The sequence below is a fragment of the Pan paniscus genome, chromosome 13 (genome assembly GCF_029289425.2).
Source record: "Pan paniscus chromosome 13, NHGRI_mPanPan1-v2.0_pri, whole genome shotgun sequence".
Taxonomy (NCBI): domain Eukaryota; kingdom Metazoa; phylum Chordata; class Mammalia; order Primates; family Hominidae; genus Pan; species Pan paniscus.
This window is the reverse complement of record NC_073262.2, coordinates 64,879,827-64,894,920: the sequence shown is the minus strand read 5'-3', so window position 1 is coordinate 64,894,920 and position 15,094 is coordinate 64,879,827. Positions and strand designations below refer to the sequence as shown.

The following is a 15,094-nucleotide window of genomic DNA, read 5'->3' as shown; positions in this document are numbered from 1 at the left end:
CCAACTCTCTTAGTTAAGAAGATTTTTGTTACTCTATAATTCAGACAGTTGTGAGTTCATTTACGATTGCACATTTTTAATAACTAGTCAAAATGATTTCCTTTTGGAAAAAAGTCTTCAGTAGGTGATAATTTCTCTTCTGATATTTGGTAGGCAATTATATAAAAAGTATACAAATTTTAAGATAATAACTTGTTCTAAAGGCAAATTTTACCCTTCAGCACTTGAAGCAATGAACAAGTTTCAAAATTCCCTGGAGGGCAGCCCATAGATATGGAGCATCTTTTGTAGTGATTCATTGTTACATAAGTTTAACATTATTATTTATAACAGCTATCATTTATGGAGCAATTACTGTGTACCAGATACTGTAAAGTAGAAATGATTATCCTAAGTTTGCAGATGAGAAAAGGGATACTCATAAAATTTAATTAACTTGGCCAAAGGCCACAGTTAGTAGCAGACTAGGATTCAATCCTAAAGCATTAAATCTAAGGCTGTTATTATCAACCTGAACATGGGACTGCTTTCTTACAGTTCTTTCCTCTTCAGTCCATTCTGCATACTATTTAAATAAACCATCTTCAAATAATCATTTATGATAAAACTGATCTAATCACAAAAGTATACTTTCTTTCTATAATTTCTAATACAGTCTGCATCTAGGGATCCTCTCTCAGTGCTGAAAATCTGCTATTAGCTGATTCAGCTATTAGCTGAAATTCTAGGAGCAAAAAGTTGAGGACCATTAGTCCAGGCTCATGGAATAAAAGCCTGTCGGAAATCTATTACGAATCTTTGGAATTCTTCGAATGGAGGGCAAAGGTGTTTGGACTTTCTTTGGAGCAGTCATTAAAATCACTAGAGTAAAGGGGAGTGACATGTTCAAAACAGGTGGGAGATTCATTTCAGGCATGATGTGTTGAGGAGGTGGGGAAAAACTGAAGGCGGAGATCCCCAGCTCTGGTCATAAGAGGCCTGAACTAGAATAGTGGCAATGTAATAGATGCTCTGAGGACAAAACTGCACCTCCTTCTTTGTTTGCGTCCTTAGCACTTAGCACAGCGCCTGACACAGAGTAGTTCAATACACATTCTCTAAATGGAAGAGAGAACAGAGTAGACGGTAAAAACAGATGGAGGCTAAACAGGACTGGTGAAGGGAGACTGTCAGGAAAAAGAGAGAGAAAAGAGACAAACTAGACCCGGCTGCAAGGGTTAGAGAGGGAGACAATCAGGGAAGCTTCCACATAACAAGGAAGTGGCCGGGGGCTGTTGGGGAAAGATCCTGAGTCCTTTATTCACAGATAGTTTTAGATGATGTGGGGAGGGCAAAGAAAAGGGATGATGGGAGTCATGCAAAGTTAGTAAAGATGCATAGAAAGGTGTTAGTTTAGGAAATAAATTTCGTGCTAAAAACGAGTTGTATTCCATTGCTTTTTTCTTCTACTTGGTGCTAATAAGATTTTCACGATACCTGGGACATAGTGAGAACTGGACTGCCTAATTGTCCTGAGAATTCAACCAAACTTCGGTTATCCCAAACTTTTCACATTCGTGGGGGAAAAATAATGACAGTTTCTGATACTCAGATGAACATACAGCAGAGTGAAAACCATGTCACGAAACTGAATTTCCCACTTCATGGCTATTTTAAGACAGGTTGGAATCAGAACCTGGATACTTAAGTAAAAACATGTTCTCTTATGACTTCTTTTTCATCTGGCTAAATTGACATGCCCTGTGTGTGGTATCCAGTGTGATATCCTCAATTTGTAGCAAACCTATCTATTGACAGGGCTTCTATAAAATAAATTCAAGGTGTGTTCAGAATCACAGATAAAATTAAATAACGTAGTACAGAGAAACAGGTAAACTGTTCTTAATCATAAAAAAGGCAAGGTATGATATTAATAAAATTTCCTAGTTTATTTTGCATGACTCATAATCAAAATATAATATACTTATAATAAAAACAGTATTCAGCATAATTTAATCTTCCTCTGATGATTTGGAAGCCAGGATAAATATGCAAAGTTCAGTTATGAACAGCAGTTATTTGTGTACCTAAGCGCCAATTAATTGTTTCATTAGATGAATGCTTACCTATATTGATACTATATTAGTATTAATACTAACAATCCTATTATCACTTATTTATCAATACTTAATAATTTCTGAATATATTTTCAGGTTTTATTCTAGCAATGAATTTGAAGAATACCCTGGAAGAAGAAACATCTACAGGTAATTTATGTCCATTCATTCTGGTATTTCTATGTATTGATATTTTAATATAAAAAGTCATCATCCCCAGGAGATGCAAAATATTTTTAAAGTATGGCACATAATAAAAATCATTTATGAATTGAGAGAAAACATTTGGAGAATGGGTATACTACATCAGTATAAAAAACACACACTGGCAAAATGTTAGCCAATTCAAAATACTTGTTTTCAAAAGGAAAAAACAAGAAATTCTAATGTTTACATGAATACTAAATACTATTTTGGTACTAAACACTTTAAGTACATATAGAGGTAATTGAGGACATTTCTTTATTTAACACACATTTGTTGAGTACCTAGTATGAACTAGGCATTGTTTTTATTCTGATAATATGTGATTTCCTTCACTCTGTCTCACTTTGGCACCACCCATGTCTGTTCCTATATTAGTGTTTACATTCAGTCCAGTTGTTCCCTTGATGACTGAAATGGTGCCCTCGACAGCCCTTTCTGGGTGTGGAAAGGAAAGCAATAGTTACTACATGCTGGTAGTCTATTATATGCCAGGCACCTTTTAATCTGACTTACATATGTAATTTCATTTAATTCCAACAGCACTATGAAGCAGGTAATGTTGTTGGAGCCAGGATTTGTACCTGGGCATGCTGATCTCTGAGCCCTTGCTGTTAACTGCCTCCCTAATGTTTCCAAAGTTCCACCCGAATAGGGACATATGTTAACATACTAACCCTAACAGAGGAAATAAGAAATTTTCCCTCTGTCATATTCCCCTGTTCCCTCCTGGATCGTGATCTTACTTTATGTGTTAAAAAGAATCACTCTCTGGGTCCAGCAGTGTCTCTGGCCTGGCCATTCTCTGCCATGCCCAAGGCAAAGTCAGGGACAGCAGCAGAAGAAACTCACAGGTGGCACAGGAGACCCTGACAGGCACCATGGGGTCCTGACCTGTCCAGACCCTGGCATGACATCCTCTAAACTCCTCCACATGGAATTCTGATTCTGAGGTTGTAGGATAAGGTCCTTGAGTCTGTGTATTGAAGCCAATCACCCTGCTCAGGAACCACACAGATGACTCTGCAGGGTGAGTGTGGGGCCAATGTGGGCAGTGCAGATTGGCTTGTGTAGACTGTGTGGAGGGGGCATTCCCAGCCTGAGCTTCCATGAGCCCAAATTTCCTGCTGAAAGGAATGAAGGCGCAGAAGGCACTTAGAACTGTAATTTCTTATTTCCAATTTGCTTATTATTAATTTCCCCATCCTGATATATGGTAAGAGCAGGGACTCTTTCTTGGTAATACTGCCAGATTTTCTTGCTATGTTTTGCCATGGGGTGGAAACAGAGAGATAGAAAGACGAAGAACTATGCATTCCCAAGCACTTTGTGAAGTGTAAGAGATGAATGGTTATGGGAAGTGACTACCTCACTGCCATTTGAGGTGTTAGATATTTCTCCCACTCCAGGGAAACCACATAGGGCTTCTTCCTCAAGGTTTGTGCCTATTAAGGCAAAGATGGATCAAAAATCAAGCTACATCAAAATACTGTGATTCCCCTTTACTTTAAATGATATTGGCAACAGAAAAATAGAGTGGGTTTGATGTCAATATGTAAATTAGTCACTTTACATGGAGTAGTACATTTTGATAAATACAATCTCAAAATTTCAGCTTAGTTTTATTTTCATTTCCCTCTAGAATTAGCATTGGAAGCTATCCTCCAAGCAAGAAGTGTGTTACTTGCCATCTAAGGAAAGAAAGGTGCCAATATTACACAGCAAGTTTCAGCGACTACGCCAAGTACTATGCACTTGTCTGCTATGGTAGGTAACGGACCTCACATAAGCACAGCATCCCCACAGGCATGGTTGTCATCCTCCTCACCTCTATCTGATCAATTCATAGCTACAGTTAATGAGCATTTGTTATATGTAAGAATCTTATCTTGTGCTTATAGAAAAAAATTAAAGGAGGATAGGAAGGTATTATCATCTTTACTTTTTTGCAATTGAGGAAACAGAGTTTGGGGAAACAGGGTAACTTGCCAAAAGGTCCACACTGCACCTAAGCATCAGCCAGGATTGGAGTAAGTGTCTGTTGCCTCTAAGTCCCATGCTCTTAACCACCACATTCCACAGCACTAAGATTGCATGCAGAGGCAACCCATCAGCTAGGCTTCGCAAGATCTGAGCAATAGCAGAAAAAGAAATGTTCTCTGATAAAATGGTTGCTGGACTTTCGGCCCCCTTTGCCCAGAGAAATATCAAACTCTCACATCCAGGGGAATGAACAATGGCTTGGAAACCCGAGATGCCCACGTCGGAGGTCAATCATTCCTCAAACTGTAGTTTCAATGGGGATAGAAAATGAACCTTTGTCCTTTCTAAATTTGGAAAACATCATAAGTAATGCATCAAATATAACAAACCATAAGTAATAACATCTACAAAACATTTCCTGGTTGTTTAGGACATATGTACATTTAATGAATAATTTCTACCCATATAATTTTATTTTATGCGCAACCTTTTATCTATATCTTGAGCATGTGGCAAACAATAAAACAGGTTAGGTTAAGAGGCCAATATAGATCAATGAAATATATTGGGGTCTAAGTAGTCATTATGGAGATTTGGAAAACTGACTCGGGAATCTCTAATTCTCCAATCTCTGTCACCTTCCTCCAGCTTATTCCTAATTTAGGGCTGAGAGTTAGAGTACTTGGAAAAAGGTATTACAAAATGTATGCTACCCTCCTGTCTTGGTATCAGCTCCCCTGGTAGGGGTATGTGGCTTAAAGAACAAATGGAATCTTTGACTGCTTGATATCCCTATTCAGTTGCAGAGGCCCTGAAGATCTCATAAAGGGAACCAGAATGAAGGCTACCCTAACATGCCACTTCCCTCAGTCCAGCCACCTGGCTCCTGAACCTGAGCTGCAGCTCATTTGACTACGTGGACATGAATAAGCATTTTAACCCAAATTCTCCCTTGAAGATAGCACAAAGATGTCAGTTTGAAATAACACTTTCATAAAATGTTTGGTCAATGGCATCTTTGAAATGTCAAGAGATTGTTGTTCATGACCATATGTGCTGATTGTGGTTACTGGCATTTAAAGGTATACATTAAATGTCCCTCTCAAGTTATATGCAACATTTTTCAACCTAAGCTATGTATTTATGCAACATAGATTGAAAGCTTACATGCCAGGCACATAGTATCATTGAGCTAACTATACTGAGTCATCTGTTTATCTATCTTTTTCTCCTGGAAGGCAGGGGCTACATTCTTTTAATCTTTGTATTTCTAAGACCAAGAAGAATGTCTAAGACATAATAGACATTCAATGTTTGTGGAATTAACATAGATATGAGGTAACATTGCTGTCCCTTGCAAAGTCTACCAAAAAAGCTGGTTTTATGCTGATGCATTTGCTGATGAATGCATCAGTGACACTGCATTTACATCCATGCATTTATATATGTATGCATTCTGCATTTGTATAATGCTTTAATGTTTTTGGAAGGCACTATCTCACATTTTGTATTATTTTGTCTTCCTAATATCTACTTGAGCCTGTGTGCCCACTGAAGAGATGAAGAATAAAAGCCTAAGCTCTCATCAAAAGTTGGTGGAAGAGTCCTTTCTAGAACTTGAATCGCCTGACTTTTCCACCACTCACTCTTCCTCGGCAGTATGGTAATTTCCCATTTAGCAAAAAATATACTGTGTGGGAAGCATCACATCGTCTGGTGTTTTTGAAGCTCCAGTAAAATGAGTCACTGCGCCATCATAGGAAAAACCTTGAAATCTTTCCCTTCAGGACTAAGAGTAAAGCCTCATTATGTAACTTCAAACTCTCCCGAGGGATGGTTAGTAAGTCCCAGATGATAGGATCAAAACAGGTAAAATTATATCGATGATGCTGATGGAACAAAAGCATGCAAGGTAGGCTTCTCAAGGTCTGATGTTTAGGCCACTAGGATCACACCTTCGTCCAGTGTCAAATACAGTCAGTCATTTATCTGTCTCATTTTTTAGGCAAAAAAAAAAAAAAAAAAGATATGCAAGTTTCCATTATTGAAACTACACACTCATGAAAATTCCACAGGGTAGATGCTGGTTGATTAGAGTCTAGAAATTTATATTCATGTCTTATTTCTTTGCATGCTGGCTGAAAATGTAATATGTGTATTTGTCCTTTTTCATAACTTTGATGAAAAGCTGGCCAAAATGAAAATCTCTGCAATAACATTCTATAAAATTCTGAGATTCCACACAGGAACTTTTGAGTCTTGGGGGAGCCTAATAAATACTATCCTTTTTCCTCATTTCCAAATTAGACTAGGATTCAGGCAGGAAACCAAAATATTATCTTTACTTGTAAAGGCTAGTTGGAAAATGTGGTAAAGCTGTGTGGTTTCCCAATATTGCATCCCAGAATTATACTTACACAAATATGGGTATGACAGGGCAGCCACCATCTTCCTCCATGGGGCTTGGCACTGGCACAGGTACAGCACTGAGGAACAGATCAAAAGCATGTTCTCTGCAGGCAGAAAGATGCCAGAAGAAAGACAGAAGGAGCTACTCATACCCAAGTCTTCTCAGAACTCTACAAAAAATTCATTTCTCCTCTGCTTAGCATGAGCCAAGCATGCTGCTTTAATGGGTTCCCTCCACATAGAAGGTAGCATCCTCACCCTGTCTGGGGGGGTGGGGTGGCAAATGAACATGTAACTCCAACCTCCACATTTGTTGCTTTTAACCTACTGACTGAGCAAATTTATGCTTAAAAGGTATCTTTCCAGACATTATTTGATCCTGTATTTCAAATAAGGAATAATTTGTTTTTAATTATTTGTAGATCTTGCTAAAAATGGCCAGTTTCTGCATAGAGAAGCTGAATGCATGTTGGAATATGTAGTGGACACTGGTGTGCCAGCCAGATCCCTTCATCCCCATCTTCAGGACTGACTCAGTCATTTCTTCAGCTACTGAGAGTGCTAGTGGCTGACAACTTACAGCTGAACACGCCCCCCAACCCTACCTCCCCCAAACCCGGGAGAAGAGAAGAGTTTTCTCTTCTCCCGGGCCACATCCAATGCTAGGGGGTAAAGCTCCATGCTAGGGGGTAAAAGTTTGCCTTGTTGCCCCATTGGAGACAACTCTACAAGCTATCTAGGGGTCTCTATGTGACAGCAGTGACATCCACCTTTCTTCCCTGCCCTATTCTTCCTCCCTTTCCCCCACAAGTGTGCATCCCAATACCACCCCCACAAACCTCCTTCCAAGACTGCTTCCCAGGGACCTGCCACAGCATATTTTAAAAGGAAGTATATCCCATGTAGATTTCTGCATGTATTACTCCATGGAAAAAATACTCGATTTTACCCATCTAAATAAGCTGAACATTGAACCAAGAAGCCAGATTGAAAATACAATCTGGGTACTGGTGAAGGTTGTTTGATAATAAAGACACAGCCAAAACTGGCCCAATACAGCATGACATCTTCCCAGAAGGCCATTTGTCACTGCAGCTTCTGGGGTGCATTTGTGTAATTAGATATTAATGATTCAGGATTAGTCTTGGAAAAGTGCACAGGCAAGGCTTCTTTCACAGCTGTTCTTTGAGTGGGCTTTGATCTCATGTATTGTTTAAATGTGACTTAAAAGTGATGTTTTCTTCTCTATGGGGAAAAAAATAGCTGCAGAATTAAAAGATGTACTGGCACTTGACACTAATCACAAATACTACCAGCAGCCCGTCTTGAAAAGGAATTGTTATTTTAACACTAAGCCATGATTTTGTTTTCATCCTGCTCACAGGCCCAGGCATCCCCATTTCTACCCTTCATGATGGACGCACTGATCAAGGTACTCTCTCTTGCATGTTATCTATCTTGTCTCAAGTAATCCTGAACTCTCTGTGATGCTCCGCTAGAGAAAGCAGGACAGTTTCTCCACACCACCAAGGGGAACTGCGATGCAATCCTGTTATCACATCACTTATTATTGCACAGATTTGGATATTATTTGGGTCAAATATGATCCTATGAAATTTAATAATTCTTTGCAGTGAGAACCTGGCATAACACAGATAGATGAGTTATATCAGAGGGTTTAATTCTATCTTCTCCAATCAGCCTTATAAAAAGCACAGATTAGAATTGGGAAAAAACTTAGCACATTCAGTACGATCTTCCTTCCAAAATAGAATCCCTAGGGTGTTTTTTTTTTTTCCTCAGGGATTGGGGGTAGGGGGTTGTTTGCGTGTGTGTGTGTGTGTGTGTGTGTGTGTGTGTGTGTGTGTGGTAACATCCCAAACTGGAAACAAATTCTACATGTAACTTCTTCAGTTCAGAGCAGAGGGTGACTGTCACACCAGCTTTTTTTGTTTTAACAGCTACATCACATTGTTGCCACGTATGAATGCCCTGAAATTTGGAGGCTCTTTCCATTTTCAACTGCTATCAAGACAGTCCTCCTCTATCCTGTATTTGTGATATTGGTTCAAAATAGTTCACATCTCAAAGACAACCAGTTTTGCTCGCAGCAGAGTTGTCCAAGTATCTAATTGCTCTGATACTCTTCCTGCTGGCTCTCCATTATCTTTTGATTTACTATTAAACAACATTATAGGGTTGGAGTTTTGGAGGCCAGGGACAATGAGGCAGATGCCACTTTCTTCAGCACTCATGCCTGTGATTGTCCCTGGACAGCTTTGGTGACAAGTCAGGAGACTGCCTTGGGATTACTTTGGCTGTCAGCTCAATGGCTCAAGTGTAGGTGAAAATAACAAGAAAAAAAAAAACCAGAATCAATTTGGGAACTCTGGACAGGACAGGCATTGTGATAATGGGACTGTGAATTTAGTTTCATTTTAAGGTTTTTTTTTGAAAACTTGTGTCTAATAAGGAAATACTTTTAAGAATAACAGATTATATTTCTTAATTTGACCATCTCAGTCAGTGAGATTGATTTCAAGTCGACAAGGTTTTGTTTTAATAGAAATCACTATTAGCGTATAATTCTCATCTTATCAAGACTGCAAAATAATAGCCAGCCTTTCTTTTTCCATAGCATGAATTTCTACTTTCTTGAGATCCTTGTTAGATTCCTGGCAGATCTGTGTACTGATTTTGAAGCTCTATTACTTCACTCACTATTTACAAAATAGGTACACCCTCAGATATGTAAGATGTAATTAAATAAGTACCAACAGAGAAAATCAAATTCTTTCAGAGCACAGTTCCACAACTTACCTAATGTGAAATTATTCTCCTATGTTCATTATAAATACGGATTCCCAGGACTTCCCCAAAGATTTTAATGTGGTACGTCTTAAGTTATGCTTGGAAATTTGTATTTTTAATAGTAAATGTTCAGCTGCTGTTTTGGAGCAGATGCTGTGTCTCTTATTTACATTGCATTTGGTGTCAGCAATCTCATTCAACAAATATTTATGGAACTTCTACCACATTAAGCCAGGCACTGTGCTAGGTTCTGGATCTATCTATAAAATAAAGAGATACTGGGTTAGACGATGTCCTTGTCCTCAAGGAGGTTATAGATGAGTGGGGAATATGAACATGGAAATGGGCAGTTACAATACAGTGGGGTAAGTTCTAAGATAGGGGAACTACAGAAAGCCTGGAAGCACACAGGAAGAGCAGCTCATCTGGGTTTGGGGGGTTAGGAAATGTTTACTAATGATAACTACCACAAACCCAAGACTCATGAATATGAAGTAGGTGATAATGCTATTTGGATGATTGGCTTGATACTAATGGTTTTTTACTGAAATAGAGGAGTCATTGTGGAGATCAGGTTTTGGGAGGATGATGAATTTTGTTTTAAATGTTGAGCTTGAGGCACTGATGAGATATCTAAGTGGAGCTGCTCTGTAGTGACATCATTTTGGATCTGGATGCCAGAAGATCAGTTTGGACTGAAGATAACGATGAAAGTCATTAATTTATGGAGCATGTGGTAACTCAGGCCTTGGAAGTGGATGATATGAGCCGAGTGGACAAAACAAGAGTGGATAGGGTTAGTGGGGAGTGAGCCTACAACGAAACTGTGTGGAACATCAACACTTGAGAAATGGAAGGAGAAAAATGAGCCTGGAGAGGAGACCAAGAAGGAACAGAAGAAGGGGGATAAACTTGAGAGTATGGTATTGTGGAAAGCAGGGGAGGAGAAGAGCTCAAGGAGGAGGAAATAATCAGCTGTACCAGATGCTGCAGAGAGTGAGGGAAGACTTGCTCTAAATTAATGGACTTAGCAAGAGGGAGATTGACATTAGCTTGGTCAGAGCCATTTCAGTGGAGCAGTGGAGGTGGAAGCCAGATTAAAGCAAAATTAGGTCTGCATAAGTAAGTTTAAAAAGACAGTATTTCCAGTCGGTCTGAGTGTGATGAGAAGAGGGGATTGGTGGGATGATGGCTGTAAAAGATTGATGTAGGTTTAATTTTGTTTTTGAAAGAGGATAAACATTTGAGTATAAGTGGATGTGATAGAGAAAATCAGCAGAAAAAATGGAAGGAAAACATAGAGGAGGGAGGTCCCTAAGAAGTTGAGAGAGGATGAAGATCAGAGACAGGTAAATGGATTAATCGCTTGTGATGTGATGAGACAGAATAAAGAAATTGTTGGTAGAATTGCATGAAAGTTGGAACACAGTGAAGTGGCTTCATTTTCCCTGCAAAGAGGGGGAAGTTTATTTGAAAATAGCAGGTAGTACTTGAACCAGATTCCGTGGGAATCCAGAAGAGCTGGAATTGTCAGGGAGGGCCCAGTTAAAGCTTAGTTGCTTTGGGCACAGAAAATGCTCATTAAAATTAATCAATTCATGACATGCCCTTATTAATCAGCCTTTCTATGGATTCTTCCCATAATTTAATCAGCAATATGGGATTTTAAAACGATTCAAACAGAAATCAAGTATAAGATCCATCATTGTTACAACTCAATTTCATCACAATGAAGAGCCTACAAATACATGTGGAAGCAGATACTACATGCCAGATACTAGGTGCTGTGTGTGCTTGGTACTGAGTATACGGTGATGGGTGAAAGAAAGTAAAATGTATGGTCTGACCTGTACTCCCTTTGCTAGGTTATGGGTTTTTAATGCACAGCCTTATTGAGAAGCCCAGCTGCCACCTCTCACTCTTCCCACTGCCCCCTGTGAGATTCTGTTTGTGCTCCAAGAGGTGGAAAAATTGCCCAGTCACTATCCATAAAAAATGCAACTCTGAACCATAAAAGCATTTAGATTAAATTTTGCATTTCATTAAGTCATGTATCAGAAAAGTTCAATAGCTAAGAATAGAATGAAGAAGGAGTCAAAGCCATAACCACGTGACAACACCCGGATACTGTCTCCCACTTCCAGTGCTTGTGGTAAAATAATACAAATAGTAATCAGTCAATCAATCAGCCAGTCTGCGTGCTTGATCCACACAGGAGTCTCTTTATCGATGGCAGCTCCACAAACAGAATCCACGCAAGAATGAAGGGTTGGCTCTACTGTACTTAGAATTGTGTATTCATTTTACTTTTTTGGTTTTAACTTTTAAGGTGTCACAAGTATCTCTTCCCTGATGGATTACCCAAAGTTAATGTGAAATTCATTATGTATCTTATACAAATCATACCCAAAACATCTATACTTGTGCTAAGATTAAATATAACATGTTGGAGCAAAATGCCATGAGTATATGAAAACTGAGAGTTACAAGAGAAGTGGTTTGGCAAACTTAGTATAGTTACAAGCACTCCTCCAGCTCTCTCTCTTCAGAGACCACTCTTTCAAAAAGGCATAAAAACAAGAAGTCCATGGACATCTTTTGTAGCAATAAATATACCTCACAAGTCATCCAGCCCCTCTTTTAAAATATAAAGCTAAAACTCCACATATTATTTGAAAGGCTAACTTTTCTCTAGAAGATGCTGATATCAATCCCAGGTTCAAAATAAAGTCTATAAAAAGCCCTCTATTGCTAGAAACCTATTTGCATGTATTACCAATCTACAGATTCAAGAGATCAATGGATTTGTTCCTTTTCAAATATTAAGGTGTGAAATATAACTGAGCTCAAGTATAAATAGCAGGTTTTAGATTTTTTAAAGATTTAAGACAGAGAAAGAGCATAGTGTGTTTGTGTGTGTGTGTGTGTATACACAATATATATTGTTGTCTTACTCAGATATATCACTACCTTGAGAGAAAGGATCTGAAAGAATAGCATACAACTAATTCAATTACCAAAAACAGGAGAATATCCTTTATTAATCAAGTACAACAGGAAAGCGTAAGAAAGAAAGATTTTTAAAAATCACAGAAATAATATTCAACTTTACGCATTAAAAATTAAAAAGCAAATTTTGGAAATACACAATTAATTATTTTAAATTTGAGGCCCCAGCAATCCAGATTGTATTTCCACAACATTTTTTTAAGTATATGATAAAAGAAATATCACCTGCTTAGGTCATGGCTTTAAACTTAAAAACAAAACAGCTTTAGATGGGAAAACGTGATTGAATAAACATTGTTGCTCCTGTGATTTTTGCTCAAAATGTGTTCTTATGCTATTAGAATTAGTTAAAGACACAGGATTCAAATGTGATGTCCTTCATAAGCTTATATCTGCTCTAAAGGCTGGATTATAAATACATTTGTCAATATGAAACTTCACTTCTTAAGCGAGCTTTTCACAGTTTCAGTTTCACCCATATTGAAGTCAAAGGAATTTTAAGGAAAAAAATTGTTTATGGAAATACTATTGATTAAAAATGAACATTTAACATTTTTCAGAAATTAAAATCCTGGAAGAAAACAAGGAATTGGAAAATGCTTTGAAAAATATCCAGCTGCCTAAAGAGGAAATTAAGAAACTTGAAGTAGATGAAATTAGTAAGATCTTTTAAAAACTTCTCATTTATACATATGAAGCTGAGCAATTTTCTTGCTTTTAAAAAAGCATAGAGTGAATGTTACAGTGCAAATTCTGTGATCTATTAATATTACAGGATTTCATTTAAAATAATCTTACTGTAACAATTCTTAGTTTTACTAAATATCTTTAATATGTTTGTGAACATGGTTGATTTTATACCTTTTCAATAGCTTCCTTTCCACACTGACGTTTTTTTAAAAAGAACTTATCTAATTTTAATTTTAAAATGTATCCTTCTAGAACAAATAGTAATTCAAGGTTTCTAGTCATTTATACATTTAACACAAAAATTTAATAAAAGTTACTTTTAAATATATCCTAAATTCTTAACAACTTAGTAGTTGAAAATTGATTTTATTGCATATATTGTTATTAAAGACAATAAATGATGCTACTAGTACTGTGGAATGAAGATTTTTCTCCTTTTTTTTCCTCAAAGCTTTATGGTACAAGATGATTCTTCCTCCTCAATTTGACAGATCAAAGAAGTATCCCTTGCTAATTCAAGTGTATGTAATATTTTCTTTGGTGTAAAAACTATTTACTGAAAATATGTTAGATGAAATACACATTTATGAAGTAGAATGAACCATTCTCCTTGGTAACAGTTCCTATTGATGCTGTTTTTATATATTCTTCAACTAATCAGAGTAAATAAAATATGGCTATTTAAAATAGATTGAGGAAGTTTTGAGATTTTAGCTGGACTTGCTTGCATTTGCTGTGTTAAATTTCCTTTGTATGGCAATTTGCCGAATGTGTCAGAATACCTTTGAGATAGAGAAATTGCAGCCAAAAAAAATATTGTAAATCATCTTCACATCTTATGTAATTGAGTTAGAAATGAAATAAAGGAATAGAATACATTTAGTGGAATCACACCCAAAATCAGTGCTGACCTACACACAATTTGCTTAAAACACCATGCATTTTTTTTAGTATATCTTATGTCTGCTTTTAGCAAGTGGCAGGTGGCAGAAATGACGAAAAACCCACACATATTCCTTGAAATGCCAACCCTAGATGTATCCGTTTTGGGGAATAGGAGAGGCTGTGTCCCAAAACAACTTCCTTGTAGCAAACCTCTGGGAAAAGCCTGGACTCCTCTTGATTTTGAGCCAATTCTAACGCCATTGTTATTTTATCACATAATTGTACTGGAATTACTAGAAGCAATGCTTGGCCAGGATGGGAAATTGAGTTTTACAAAGCAATCAAAGATTCTTGTTTTTTTTTTTTTTTTTTCCTTTAGGTATGGTGGTCCCTGCAGTCAGAGTGTAAGGTCTGTATTTGCTGTTAATTGGATATCTTATCTTGCAAGTAAGGAAGGGATGGTCATTGCCTTGGTGGATGGTCGAGGAACAGCTTTCCAAGGTGACAAACTCCTCTATGCAGTGTATCGAAAGCTGGGTGTTTATGAAGTTGAAGACCAGATTACAGCTGTCAGGTGAGCACCTTCTCATTCAAGCAGATGTCAACATGCAACAAAAGTCATGCAATCACTATTGTGTTTCTCCATTCTTCATGACTTAATTCTTTTGTTTTTCTTTTTCTAACTTGGTCTAAAAACTATCACTAATCTTAAAGAGGTATTTCTGCCAAATATGAAAAAAAAGTATTTATGGAAGAGAGCTAACGAATGTGTAGAAAAATGATTTCAAGTGCTAAATGACAAATACCCTCTTTTGATGTGTTGTCATTCATTCCAATATCTTTTAATTTAGTTCCATTTCTTACAATTGATAGAAAAACTTTGAACTCTAATGATGATCTTCAGGAAAACAAATATCTGAATTTGCTCAAGCATTGTGGATTCTGCCTCTTAAGTTTAGAAATAGCTCAAGATTTTATCAGCACTACATACTTTTAGATGTTAGGCC

At 37.4% G+C, this 15,094-nt stretch overlaps 1 protein-coding gene and 1 long non-coding RNA gene across 5 annotated transcripts in view; one reads left to right on the top strand and one right to left on the bottom strand.

The window, feature by feature from the left end:
• LOC103786518 (uncharacterized) overlaps positions 1-15,094 on the bottom strand; it is a 56,330-nt gene that overhangs the window by 13,171 nt on the left and 28,065 nt on the right. The gene's annotated exons all lie outside the window — the stretch shown is intronic.
• Positions 1-15,094, top strand: part of FAP (fibroblast activation protein alpha) — a 74,655-nt gene that overhangs the window by 42,535 nt on the left and 17,026 nt on the right. For all 3 annotated transcript variants that reach the window (XM_024927941.4, XM_063595202.1, XM_063595203.1), the window contains 6 exons: positions 2,193-2,246; positions 3,943-4,067; positions 8,077-8,124; positions 13,073-13,171; positions 13,654-13,723; positions 14,467-14,661. In XM_024927941.4, the coding sequence (XP_024783709.1) occupies positions 2,193-2,246; positions 3,943-4,067; positions 8,077-8,124; positions 13,073-13,171; positions 13,654-13,723; positions 14,467-14,661 (591 nt within the window). The remainder of the gene's footprint in view (positions 1-2,192; positions 2,247-3,942; positions 4,068-8,076; positions 8,125-13,072; positions 13,172-13,653; positions 13,724-14,466; positions 14,662-15,094) is intronic.